We start from the raw sequence: 14,745 nt of genomic DNA on the forward strand, positions 1-14,745 counted from the left end.
AATTCTCTTACTTTTTGTACAACTGGAATGAGTTTTATGTATTTTGAACATTCTAAGTAAACAAAATTTTAGGTTAACTTTTATTCTTGCACTTATTTTTTAAATTGATGTATAGTTGAGTTCCAGTGTTGTTGATAAGATGGTTGGATGGCACCATCCAATGGACATGAGTTTGAGCAAACTCTGGGAGATGGTGAAGTACAGGGAAGCCTATTGTGCTGCAGTCCATGGGGTCGCAATGAATCAGACACCATTAATCGACTGAACAACATATGTTTCAGGTGTATAGTTAAGTGATTTCAGTTATATATTCTCTTTCAGATTTTTTTTGATGATGTTATTGTAAGATATTGAATATAGTTTCCTATGCTACACAGTAGGTCCATTGTTCACCTTTTTTTTTTTTTACATAGTATTGTATAATTTTTACACTTTAAAAATGTCACTCCATTTCCTGGATTCCACTGTTTCAAATAAAGTTACCCACCATTTTTGCTTTATTCAAGTGTAATGTCATTTCCCTTTGCTGGCTGCTTTTGATATTTAATTGATTTCATTTTGTGCATGTGTGTGTGTTTTGCAAAGGAGGTACTCAGATGTGATCTTTGTCGCATTTATTCTGCTTGGAGTTCACTGAACTTCTTGGACCTGTAAGTTGATGTCCTCCAGCAATTTTGGGAAATTCTAGGCATTACTGCTTCAAATATTTCTGTTGCCCCATTCTCTCCCTGTCCTCTCCTTTTGGACCTCAAAGTACATGTACATTAGACTGATTCTGTCCCACAGGTCTGAAATCTGTTTATTTCTCTGTGCTTCACTTTGATAATTATATTAACTGCCTTCCTGTTTTATCTCTGATGCACCCAGTTTACTGTTAAGCCCACCCAGTGATTTTTCAAATTTCAGACAATGTCATTCATTCCGTAATTTATAATCACAGACTTTCTATTTGGTTTTCAGTTTCTATTTTTCTGCTAAGAATCCTAATCCATTAATCCATCATTTTCCCTTGTAAAATTTTTAATGTATTTTAAAGCTGTTAAATAATTTTCTGTTAATTCCAAAATAGTCATCTGTGTTTCTGCTTCTATAGATTTTCTGTTGATTATGGATCATATAATTTTTCTTTATATGCTTATTATTTTTTGCTGGGCTTTGTGAATTAATATGTTGTAAAGGCTCTGGATTCTGTTTTAACAATGTTTTATTCTGGCTAGCTGTTAAAGTACTAATGGATAACCCTGATGTTGTGAAAGCCTGATTTTAAGCTTTGTTTCAGCGAGTTTCTTCCAGCTGTGCCCAGAGTTCTAAATTACAGCCCTCATTCTAGGATGCTGTCCTTCCTCCTAAGCCATGGCCCTTTTCGGGTGTCAATGGAAAACCAGAGTGTTTACTAGACCCCTTACTGGAATTTGAATTTCAAACTTTATTCGTCCAGCGACTGCTACAACTACTCTGGATTTCAATGATTGCTTCTTCCTGGATTCTTTTGACTGTCACACTGCACAGGTATAATTTCAGAAACCAACAAGCATTTGAAAAGAATTTGCAGGCAGATTTTGGGACTTAGATCTCTCCTTTTCAGAATTTCCCTCCCAACTTCACACTGTTCTAGGAGCACTAAATGACTCCTCAGCTCATCAAGACTGTCACATTCTCCTTGAATTTATTTCCAAGCACAGTGCAGATGCTGCAAGTTGCTCTCATGGTGAAACCTAGTTAATGCAGATCTCTTCTGGTATGATTTTGTGCTGTTTTTGCCCATTTTTGACCGCTCTCTAGTCTTCTAATCATAGCTTTTTATATTTTATTCAGAGTTTGTAATTGTTATTGGCAAGAGTCAGTTCAATACAAGCTACTCCTTCAATACCAGACTACAACCTCTGAAATCTCAAAAAGTTTCAAATAAATTAAAGGCAAAATAAAGTTTATAATTTATTTCCAATCCATTAGGATAAAAACCCACTTATGCAGCTGAATCTTTTAATTCATTTCTTCTGAAGAAAAGTACAAAAGACCAGAGTAAAACTGAGACAAGTATTTGAAGGTAAATCCTTTGACTCAAAGTCCAAAAACAAACTGTAAATGGTTCATTCTACCAAAAGAATTAGTTTTTGTACAAAATATAGTGAAGTGTGCACTATAAACAAAGACGGCTGTATATTAAATTAGAGTTCTAGCTTTTCTTCCAATTCGTTCCAAGCACGAAGCATATTTGCAAGTCAGAAACCTAATAACCTCATTTGGCAGACTGTCTTAGAATAAGCTTTTACCCTTAAGATATCTGGAAAGATAGTACTGATTCTTTCCATTGGCTCAAAGTCCAGTACATCAGTAAGTTTTAATTTAGTTTACAAAACTCTGCCATAGTAACATGAAGAGCACACTAAGGTTTAAACATTACCTTTTACTGAATACTATGACACAGAGCTCAATGCAAAATCTACAAGGTCACAATCTAATATTATTTCGGAAATCCTCAGCAACTTCTATCTTTATTGAAAAAGATCAAACCAAAACCTTACACGTCCTACCATATAATTACTCTACTTTTATGGCCACTCTATGAGAGAAACACAGCTTAAAATAAAACTTAGGTCATGTAAGTCAAAGAAAATTGTCCTCTAGCACTAAGTTCAATTTCAGACTTGTTCAGGAAATTAACTTCCATACATGGATGTGCATACAGTAGTATAATTCTGACTCAACGTTTACGATAATATTAATTTGTTAGGTAACATGTGAAGCCTGTTATCTAAAACTTTTCCCAATAAATGAGCTACAATTAATGTATATAGTATTATGACAGTTTTAGAGGAGTTTGTAGTTTAAAAGTTGTAAGTTTAAAGCCCATGGACTTTTAATACAACTTACCAGTTATCAATAATCTTTTTCCAAATGAAAATTTAAAAATGAAATTTTATAAGCTTTATTGAAAATGTTTTAATTTGGGATGTTCATCATACTTATCGTGTATATTTTCATCATCTTTCATTATCAGTATTTTATAATGGATGCTATGTTTGAGACCTTAAAAAGATACTACTCATGACCTAAAATATCATGGTTTTGGCTTAAAAAATTTTTTTTTCTATTTATCTCAACCCTCATTTTCCAGGGAGTTCTATGATTAGAGGAGACATGATTTAAGTTATAACTACAAACAGCATATAATCATACATCTGCTACATTTAGATAAATCTTAAAGATAAGAAAGAGTAAAGTTAAGAAGAATGTATGTCTTCATTATAAAATTCTTATGTAGTGGGGGCAAGTTAACTTTAATATATTTTCTTAAAACCAGAGATATTTTTCCTAAAAAAAAAAAAAATATATTTGTTACTACTATAAAATTATTCTTTCCACCCATGACATTTTACATAAAAGCACCAAAGACGATTTCTGTAAACAAACTTTTAACCAGTAAACTAATGGCAAATATCCATTTGCCTTTATTACAATATTTAGAAGGCCTTGATATGAGTCTCTACTTCCTACAAGGACATTTTTGTAACAAAAACCCACACATACAAACAAGTAATGAAATTACTGTACATTTTTGGGGAACAAAAGGCAGATTAACAGACTATAACTTTTTAGTTAACAAAGTGAGCACAAGAAACCTATAAAATGTATGCAATATAAAAATTCAGTAAGTTTTTAAAGTTTCATTGGAGGGATTAATAAAACATGGTAGATCCACTGGCTTGTAATTATCCTGTAAACAGTAAGAAAGTAATAAGCAATAAATTAGAAATGCCTTCGCTCCCAGTATTTCCCTTCTCTTGCACAGGAACCACTTTCATAGTGGTTAAAATTGGCTTTCTTAAATATTAGACTAATTCTAGCAGAAAATAAATTCCATTAGGAATAAGTTAACAGTCTACAATAGATTTCTGACAAACATATTAGAAAAAAAATACTACAGATCACAGGAGGACTGGTCTACATGTTGTATGACAGAGTATCTGAAAACTTCAAAATTTCTCCTTCTCCTTTCACTAGATTTGATTTGCTGCTATCGTATTGCTCTCCAAATTGTTTGGTAGAAAGGTAATAGAAAAAATAAAAAGTGAAAAGAAAACATTTTTAATGTCTGTAGATGTATGAAGAAGAAAAAAACCTTCAAAATTCTTTTTCCTACTACTGTTACATAGGAAAAAGTTTCATTTGGCACACAATTTGTAAAAAGAAAAAGAAACAGAGTGTTTGGCATTCCAATCACTCATAGTAAAGACAACAGCAGGAAATGAAAACAGGAAAAATGACTATTTTAAGAAAAGATGTCAGAAGACAAACCACCAAAGGCTCTGTGTCTTCTACCATTCACCGTCTCTGGAATACTTTCATCTGCAACATAATATACAAATTACTATTTACATTACGATTATGTTGGTAAAGAAGACCAGATTCAGTTTTTGTTGTGTTCTGTTCTGACTTACAGTGCCCATTGGGATATCCGTGACCATTAAGCCAAGAAGGCCTTAAACAAAAATATTCCATTTGCATTGTATACTTTATTTAAATTTATTTTATGGTTCATCTTCTGGGGTGCACAAGTAATTGTAAGACTCTGAAAAGTCCTGTAAACTTAGGCTGACTTTCCGTAGCTGATAAAACTATTCATCGAAGATGGTATGTTTTTCTCTTGAAAAGTAAATATTCTGCAGGCTTACACAGTGGTATCTCCAAAGTCCTTGTTCCAACGTATGTATGCTTCTAACGTTTGAGGGCTCACACTGCGTTTTATCTTTTTTAAGGATTCGGTGAAGTCAGATAATCGAATATTTCTCATCTAGATTAAAAAAAAAGCACACAATACAAATGATTATCACATACAATAGCCGACCCAATGGTGGCTAAAAATGCTTTATTAATGTTAAAATATATATAGACGTATTCTTAGAAAATCATGCCAATCATCTTATTTTACATATTAGTATATATTAGGTACGTTTCCTATCTAAGAAATCCTACCAAATAATATACTTTCATTTCATGCGTTTGGTTTCTTAGGTATTAACATTTTAAATCCCAGTATTTTCCCACTATAAAAACAAAACACAATCATTGCAGAAAGCTAGACAAAATATTTGCAATCAGAAAAAATAAACACAATCCCACTACTCAGATATACAACCACTGTTTGGGTTATCTCCTTCCAATTTTTTTTCTGCACAGTTTCATGAAATTTTACATTCTCAAGTCTCACTCACCACAAGCATACTCTGGCTAAATTCATGTTTCTCAGAAAGGGAAAAGGAGTTTACAAGATGCACATGGGACTCTGAAGGAAATATTACTCTTAATACAACATGGAGGATGCTTATGTCTAAAATTTTATTATTACTGTTTGTAATATATTTAATTTGGTCTTATTTTCTCAGATTTTTAATTGGTTTTGAGAATATAGAATAAAACAAAAATGAGTTAATAAATACCTAATTTTTACCTAAGCATTTTTAAAAGACAAAATGGAATCTGGCACAAAGTGGTCAATTAAAAATTATCACAGATTTACATATATATTTTGCTTCCAAAGAAGAAGAACTGGAGACAAAATTTCAACTGATACTTATCTGCACTTTTTTTAATTTACATTTTAAATTTGATTTATTTATGGCTGTGCTGGGTCTTCATTGGTGCGTGAGAGCTTTCTCTACTTACGGAGAGTGGGGGCTACTCTTGCAGGCTCTAGAGCATGCAGATTTCAGTAGTTGTGACACATGGGCTTAGCTGCTCCTCAGCATGTGGAATCTTCCTGGGCCAGGGATCAAACCCATGTCCTCTGCACTGGCAGGTGGATTCTTATCCACTGCGCCACCTGGGAAGTCCTAAAATTTATTTTTAATTGGAGGATAACTGCTTTGCAATGTTGTTAGTTTCTGCCATACATCAACATGAATCAGCCATAGATCTACATATGTCCCCTCCTCTTGAACCTCCTTCCCACCTCCCAGCCCTCTAGCACCAAGTCGAGCTCCTTGCATCATACAGCACATTCCCACTGGCTACTATTTACATATGGTAATGAATATGTCTCAATGCTACTCTCTCAATTTGTCCCATCCTCTCCTTCCCCTGCTGAGGTACACAAGTCTGTTCTCTATGTCTATGTCTCTATTACTGCCCTACAAATAGGTTCATCAGTACCATTTTTCTAGATTTCATATGTATGCATTTATACATGGTATTTGTTACTCTCTTTCTGACTTACTTAACTCTGTAAAACAGGCTCTAGGTTCATCTACCTCACTAGAACTGACTCAAATTCGTTTTTTTAATGGCTGAGTAATATTCCATTGTATATATGTATACAACTTCTTTATCCATTCATCTGTTGATAGACATCTAGATTGAGTATATTCTTTTTATTACTCTTATAAAACCCAATCTAACTACTTCATATCCTCGCTAATATCAACATTGCATAGATTAAGAAAATCAGTAAGAAAATAAAATGGATTTCCTTGATCTCTATAAAAGGTTGCCATTATTATTTATGTATTTTTAAATTAGGGCTTCCCTGGTGGCTCAGATGGTAAAGAATCTGCCTGCATTGCAGGAGACTCAGGTCAGTTATTTAATGGACACTTATACAGTAGAAGTTCATGGACAAAGGAGCCTGATGAGCTACAGTCCATGGGGTTGCAGAGTCGACCATGACTAAGTGACTAACAGTTTTACTTTTTTAATGCAGTATTCACTATTGCCAGACTTTCAGTGCTTTATAAACATCAACTCACAAACCAGGACTAATAGCTAAAAGCTGTTACCAAATTATTAATATTAAGACCATTAGGTTAAAAATATATTGCATAAAAGTATACAGTAGGAGCAAAAACTTTAATAATGTAACCGGACACACATTATTACTGGAATGATCACAAAAAGGTACCATCATGTTATTTTTTATAATTCAGTAGTTTTAAGTTTTAGTACTATCTAAAATTTAGGGACTTCTCTGGTGGTCCAGAGGTTAAGAACCTGCCTTTAATGCAGGGGACACAGATTTGATCCCTGGTTAGGGAACTAAGATCCCATATGCTGCAGAGCAACTACTAACGCCTGTGTAGTCTGGAGCCCATGTGCCACAACTATTGAGCCCACACACCACAACTAGAGAGTCTGTGCACCACGATGGAAGATCCCACAGGTTGCAAGGAAGACCCACGTGCCACAATGAAGACCCAACACAGCCAAATAAATAGATAAAATTTAGTTTAAAATTATGAAATGGCTTACATATTTTTAAAATACAAGATATAATTCAAGTAGATATGTTACACTGTAATACTGAAATAAATGTACTGTTAGAATGAATTCATGATATTTAAAAAAATCTGCATTTTTAAGCTGTCATTGGAGTAGGCTAACTTAACACCCAAACTAATAAAAACAAAGTAGTATGCATTTTGACACACAGTCTTTAAATTATTCTCCATTAAAATGAACCCAGGTTCTTAAACTTGCTGATTCTAGTCTTGGGATATGCAATTTCAAGGTGTGCCTTGCTCCCAGAAAGCAACAATGTTTTTCAGAATTCTAAAGCAGAGTTGAGAGGGCTCATCTTAATATAAAAGCAGATTTTGCTGGCCAAGTGTGACCCATTAAACATAAAATTAAATTGATTTACAGATGTGGCAGGTATCTCCTGCTGTGTCTCCTAATGATTCCATCTCTTGTTATATATGCCCTTGTGTAATCCCTTCCCCTGAGTATAGACTGGACCTAAGCACAGACTACAGCAAAAGTGATAAGATGTGACTTCCATGATTAGGTTATCAAGACTATGACTTCCATCCTGCTGGCACTCTCTGTTCTCTTCCTGGCTCACTGGCTTTGATGAAGCAAACTACTATGTTGGAGAGGCCTATGTGACAAGGAACAGAAGGTGGCTTCCAGCCAATAAACACAGAAAACTGAGGCTTTCAGGCCAACAACACAAGAGGAAATTAATCTGGCAAAAAACAAAACACAAAAAAACACATGAGCCTGCAAGCAGATCTTTCTAGTTTGAGCCTTATAATGACTATAGCCCCAGACAACATCCTGATTATAGCTTTGTAAGAAACCCTAGACCAATGCCTTGACTGCAGCCCTCAGAGACTTTGAAGTGGAGGATTGAGCTAAACTGTGCCCATATTCCTTTCTCTGTGAAAACGTGAGATAATAAACACATGCCATTTAAGCTGCTAAATTTTGTGGCAAGTTTTGTTACATGGCAATAGACACCTATTGCCACAGAACTGCCTTGTTTTAAAATCATGACTCTAAAAGAGTTACTAAAAAAAGAAAATAGACTCAATTTACTCTTCAAGTAAAACAGGAACTATGTTTAAGTTGAGTTTGTTCAATGAAGAAGAAAAATGTTAAAGTTTAGTTGTATGTATAATTCTCAGGATGGGTAAAACAGAAAGGTTAATAAATCCACTATCAACAGAAAACAGGTTTCTCTTCTCATGAAATAATTATGAACAGATTCCTAAGAATTTTTCCTATTCCCTAAGCAGCCACCCACTTGCTTTCATAAAATCAGTATAAGCTACTAATGAAGGTGTATCCAAGCAACCATTTATAGATTTTTTAGTGGCCTTCCGAATGGTTGAAAGTGAAAAAGTACAAGTGTTAGTTGCTCAGTCATGTCTGACTCTTTGCGACCCTATGGACTGGGGCCTGCCAGGCTCCTCTGTCTATGGAATTCTCCAGGCAAGATTACTGGAGTGGGTACCCATTCCTTATTCACAGAAAATGCCAGGGCCAAGGCACTTGAGACAGAGTGAGGAATACTTGCAGACATGGGGTTCAGTGGATTTTGTAGAAGTTGATTAGGAATTAGTAGACAACTTCTTACTAAAAATTATTTGTCAGCTGATGGTTTTAGTTCATTACTTATGGGCTTGATTAGCGCCTTCATTCTGTATGGTCTGTTCACGGGACAGAGGCCTAAAGTGTCACAGAACAGACCTTTCTTCAATTTTAATCTAGGGGGGACAGGGTATATACATGAAATACCAAGTTCACCTGTCCTGAGTCCAAGGTAGGGAGAGTGGTGTGTGGGAAAGAAAGAATTCATGCACAATGCTTACTTTTTGGATAGAAAAGCACATATTAGGTTTATGCTAAAAGAACATTTAAAAAATAATATATAGATGGGATATTGTTAATAATTTATACATAAGTATAAAAGCCCTCAAGACACTTAGTACTAATACATATTTTTTAAATTAGAAATATATGGAATCAAAATAATGAGTCAGATAAGAGGAACATGAAACTATACTTTAAACATGAATTTTAAAGGTAATCATAGCTAAACACAAGTATATGATATGTGGAATTCTTTATTCCTAAAAAGTTTCATTCATACTCCAGGTAAACGAGACTGTTGAAATGGAAAAGTGTTGTGGCTGCAAGAAGTGTGAAGGCTTTCTTAGTAATGTAGCTGGTTAACCACTATGCACAAGATGCCTGAAGATAATAACCTCAAATTTACTTGGAAGCATGAAGAAAGAGGACTGCCAAAATGTACTCAAATTCAAGTACACTCATTCTCTACATTAAGATTTCACTATTAATACTTGGACAGGACTCTCTGCAATGTGTAAACCCCTTGCCATCCTCCAGCCCATGTTTCTGGGGGTTTTTGTTGGTTTTTTTCTTTTTTGGCGTTCACACTCGAACTCCAGTGGAGTTCTGTTCTTTATTCTATGCCAAGAATGAAGTCTCTTTGGTTAGTAATGTCTCAGGTGCTATCTGAGCTCTGAGAGATAAGTTACATAATTTAAATCTGATTTAAAATGTCTGAATACACAGTTATGATCATTCTGCATATCCAATTCTATATTTTGCAGGCAATTTTTTTCAAAAGTAATGCTTCAGCATTTCTTAAAGGGACCTACCATATTTTTAAGATGTAACAAATTATTTTACAATGGAAACTGTATTGCTTTTATAAGAAAACAAACATTACTGAAAAACTAACAGAATAGAACATCAAGGGGTTAACCTGTTACAAGTCATCTTTACAATGTATAAAATTCTCAAGTTGCCTATAAGTTTGTTTTGTTTAGTATTTATATAATGATTCGACAGAAAATGATTTAATGATTATGTATAATATATTTTGTGCATTACCAAATGACACCAAAGGAGATCGTCATTTGAGTCTTCCATATTTTGAAATGAAGCAAAAGTAACTTTTTCTGGTTTCTAATCAAACTGGAAAAATCCAGACAAAATATATGTTTTACAATCTACAGGACCAGACAAAAGAAAGGTAATTATAAAACAGTTTACCTCACTGGCAGACATATTCTTCACTTGTTCTGGTTTCAGTTCTGTAAAATATAAAAATGAAGCACTTAGGGAAGAAAAAGACTTCCAAGTTTAAATAAACAAAGTTCAAAATCTAAAAGCATATGTTCAATATAAATCATTATATGAAGAGAAAAACAGATTAATAATAAGAGCACATACAATTTATAAATGCTTACACTAATATTCTTTCTTAGGAAGGCATCGGTTTCTTCATATATTGCTCAAGAACAATAGGATCTATAAATGTGAAACCAAACTTAATGCAACTTCTTTACAAAAGTCATTAGTTGTTTTAAGCCAACAACTTTTTTTTTCAGAATAATAGCTAACATATCCCCCCAAATACAAATGATTTATACATTAGCTAATGTTTCTGAGTTCAGTATCTGAACAAGATGTTATGCCTCCAGCATAATGAAAGCTTGACTAAAATGCTTTACCCAGAGTTTCAAAATATATTCTCAAGGTTATATTTATTACTCTCTAAAGCAGCAGTTCTTAACCAGTAGTCTGACTGTGAGAGATATATTCTGAAGTTGCATGTTCCATGTTCTACTTTGCCATCACAGCCAGTAATCTGAGTGCAAACCTGGGAGCATCACCCATCTACTTCCCATGCTGCCTGTGGAAAAGTAGCTGGCAACACCTACTCTAAAGTGATTACCACCCGGAGGTTAACATAACCTAAAAATGACGGATGTGGTATTTCAGAATCAACAAATTACCTTGAATCAAAACAAAGCAATGAATGATATACTTTGCTGCAATTTTTCAAAAGATAACATATAATGATAAAAGTAAAAACATCTATTTATATAAGTTTCCTTACACACATCAATTTCAAGCGATATTAGAATACAGAAAAGAACCATAAAATAAATAAGAACATTTTCCCTTTATTATTCTTTTTCACTTGCTTAAAAAAGCTGTGTTATTCCTGAGGGGTTTTTTTTTGCTGCTAACCTACTATCAAGTTGCAAAATCTGCTGTCTAGAACAAGGTTCATGGTACAATGATCCATGGACTGTCTTTATATGGTCTGTGAGCTAAGAATGGTTTCACATTTCCTGTGTTGTGGGGAAAAAAAGTGGGGAGGGGGAGGAAGGAGGAAGATGAGAAGGAAGAAGAGGAGGAAGGAGGAGAATGGAAAAGCAGGAAGAGGAAGAAGAAACAGCAGAAGCAGTAGCAACAGCAGCAGCAGCTATGCTACAGAGCATATGTGGCCAATGAATCTAAAGCTTTTCTCAGAAAGGTTACTCAACTGTAAGTCTAAAAACTCTGTATCAAGTTTTAATCAAGTTTTCCACTGATTCAGCTTTACTGCTTTCCAACAATAAAAAAGACCTCTCAATAAGGACTTCTTAAACTTCTGAATGGTGTAATAAACAGTTCTGAATGTTTCAAGCTCTGGAATTCCTACCTCGGATAGGACCCAGTGCTGCATCCTTAGCCAAAGCTGTGAGATCACTGCCTGAGTATCCATCCGTCATTCTGAGAATTAGAAGGAAGAAAGAACAAGTTATTTTTACCTTTCCAGATTGAAAATCGCCACATAATAAGAGGGTAAAACCCTAGTTTGCCTTTGTCATCAAGCAGACAGCTCTGTGATTTGATTTTTAAGGGCACAGGAAGGCCCACTCACTAAAAACAAAGCAACTTACTGGTTCCTTATAATGCCTCGAGTCTTCACCATTAGAAACATTCCCTTTTTATTTTTTAATTAGTTTAACTGAAGGATAATTGCTTTACAGAATTTTATTCTCTGCCAAATGTCAACATGAATCGGCCATAGGTATACATATGTCCCCTCCCTCTTGAGCCTCCCTCCCACCTCCCTCCCCATCCCACCCCTCTAGATTGTCACAGAGCCCCTGTTTGACTTCCCTGAGTCATACAGCAAATTCCAATTGGCTATCTATTTCCACATATAGTACTGTAAGCTTCCATGTTACTCTTTCCATACATCTCACCCTCTTCTTCCTCCCCGACCCCATGTCCATAAGTCTGTTCTCTATGTCTCTTTCTCCACTGCTGCCTTATAAATAAACTCATCAGTACCATCTTTCTAGATTCCATATATATGTGTTAGTATGTGATATTTATATTTCTCTGACTTACTTCACTCTGTATAGTAGGCTCTAGGTTCATCCACTTCATTAGAACTGACCTAAATGCATCCCTTTTCATGGCTGAGTAATATTCCATTGTACATATGTACCACAGATTCTTTATCCATTCATCTGTTGATGGACATCTCGGTTGCTTCCATGTTCTAGCTATTGTAAATAGTGCTGAAATGAACATTGGAGTATATGTGTCTTTCTCAATTTCGGTTTCCTCAGGGTATATGCCTAGGAGTGGGATTGCTGGGTCATATGGTGCTTTTATGCCTAGCTTTTTAAGGAATCGCCATTCCATCTTCCACAGTGGCTGTATCAATTTACATTCCCACCAACAGTGCAAGAGGGTTCCCTTTTCTCCACACCCTCTCCAGCATTTACTGCTTATAGACTTTTTGATGAGGGCCATTTGGACCGGTGTCAGCTGGTGTCATGGTTTTGATTTGCATTTCTCTAATAATGAGCAATGTTGAGCATTTTTTCATGGGTTTGTTAGCCATCTGTATGTCTTCTTTGGAGAAATATCTGTTAAGGGTCTTTTTCCCACTTTTTGATTGGGTTGTTTGTTTTTCTGGTATTGAGTTATATGAGCTTCTTATATATTTTGGAAACTAATCCTTTTTCAGTTGTTTCATTTGCTATTATTTTCTCCCATTTTGAGGCTTTTCTTTTCACCATGTTTACAGTTTCCCTTGCAGTGCAAAAGCTTTTAAATTTAATTAGGTCCCACTTGTTTATTTTTGCTTTTATTTCCATTACTCTAGGAGTTGGGTCATAGAGGATCTTGTTTTAATTTATTATGTCACCAAGTGTTCTGCCTATGTTTCCTCTCAGCGTTTTATAGTTTCTGGTCTTACATTTAGGTCTTTAATCCATTTTGAGTTTATCTTTGTGTATGGCAATAGGAAGTAGAACCATTCCTTTAGATTAAGGTATACTGCCTCTCCAGGAGACTCCATTAAGTTGTAAATATGTGCCCTGGAAAGGTTACATCTATAAACCATTGCTGGCCAACTGACACATAACTGCAATTACTTCTCTATAGATTAATGAGTCTCTATCTAGACCAAGAACTGCCTTGATGGAATGAGGGGCAATCAAGGAAGATTTCTTCATCTGTAGGACACCCTATAGGACAGACAGGGTGAAGGAAGGGTCTGGGGTAGAAGACATGGGCAAAAAGAGGTACACCTGAATGGGACGCCACAGTGGGAACTCCTGGGCAGCCAAAAGATTATTAAAGGGAACTAAGAACTAGGGAAGTCAAGAGGAAGAGGAAAACAGAACAGGAAAAAAATATTTACTTTTCATGTACTCTGTTAAATAACTGCAGAAACATTATTAGCAGATTTTTTACTGGAATAACAAAGAATGAATTTGTTCTTTTTTCATAGGTATCTGGCAACTCAAGACTTTTTACTAACAATACTAGCTATTCACATCCTTGTTGAATATTTTAAATTACTTTTTGAGTTTTTTCCAATGACTAAAAATGCATGAGTGCATCTCCTATATTCAGTTTCTACTTAATACACCACTTATTGAAAAAAAATTGAAGATGTCAAAGTTTAAAAAAAATTATGTGTAATACAAAAGAACAAGTTTAAGTGAAAATACCTGTTGGTGTGGACAAATATGCAATGTTTTACATCTGAAAAATTATTTTAATAGAACTTAAGTTTATTAAAAAAATATAGTACCATCATTAGCAAATAGCTAATAGGTCATGTCTTCCAGAGGATTTAGAAACTGAAATTTAGGTATCATGCATAAGAAAATGAGGTAAGTGAAAAGATAAAGGAAGTTGAGAATAAAACAAGTATTCAGATAAATTACTTGTTTCAGACATGTGCTTACTTTAAACAAAACAGAAAAAGACTTCTTAAAAATAAAGAAAAGCTGCAGGATAGATGAAATCAAATCACTCACCTAGCAAGTTGAGCTAGTTCTTTTTGGGTCAATGGGCTTCCTTGTTTACATAATAGATTTTTTAATAAAAGTAGTCGTGTCTGAAAAGAAATATTAAAGAATTATCAGTCCAAAGAGTTAGCTTAATAAAATATCCAGGAGTTAGGTTCAAATCCTAACTCTCATTTAGGAGCTCTATGATTTTACACAAAACACTCTACCTCTTACCGCCTCACTCTTATCTATTAAAATGACAATTTTTTGAAAGTTTCTAAAAGAGTTAAAACTAATCCAAATAAAGCATTAAGTAAATAGCTGCTGCTACCACCAAAGATGTTAAGGGTCTGAGGTAGACAACCACAATTTAAAGGTATGGGTTCATATAACATGGACTCTC

The 14,745-nt window shown here is 34.6% G+C and overlaps 1 protein-coding gene across 3 annotated transcripts in view; it reads right to left on the reverse strand.

Annotated features, from left to right (window-relative positions):
- Nucleotides 1–1,922: 1,922 nt before the first annotated feature.
- The window catches only part of SPAST (spastin), a 52,600-nt gene continuing 39,777 nt past the window's right edge, over nucleotides 1,923–14,745 (reverse strand). For 2 of the 3 annotated variants that reach the window (XM_027966960.2, XM_004006041.5), the window contains exons 14-17: nucleotides 14,370–14,449; nucleotides 11,741–11,811; nucleotides 10,300–10,340; nucleotides 1,923–4,795 (exon numbers count right to left, since the gene is read on the reverse strand). In XM_027966960.2, the coding sequence (XP_027822761.1) occupies nucleotides 4,673–4,795; nucleotides 10,300–10,340; nucleotides 11,741–11,811; nucleotides 14,370–14,449 (315 nt within the window). In that variant the 3' untranslated portion in view covers nucleotides 1,923–4,672. Of the gene's footprint in view, nucleotides 4,796–10,299; nucleotides 10,341–11,740; nucleotides 11,812–14,369; nucleotides 14,450–14,745 lie in introns of those variants that run through there. The other variant, XM_060412319.1, reaches the window with a different exon arrangement.

Source organism: Ovis aries, chromosome 3 (assembly GCF_016772045.2).
Source record: "Ovis aries strain OAR_USU_Benz2616 breed Rambouillet chromosome 3, ARS-UI_Ramb_v3.0, whole genome shotgun sequence".
Lineage (NCBI taxonomy): Eukaryota > Metazoa > Chordata > Mammalia > Artiodactyla > Bovidae > Ovis > Ovis aries.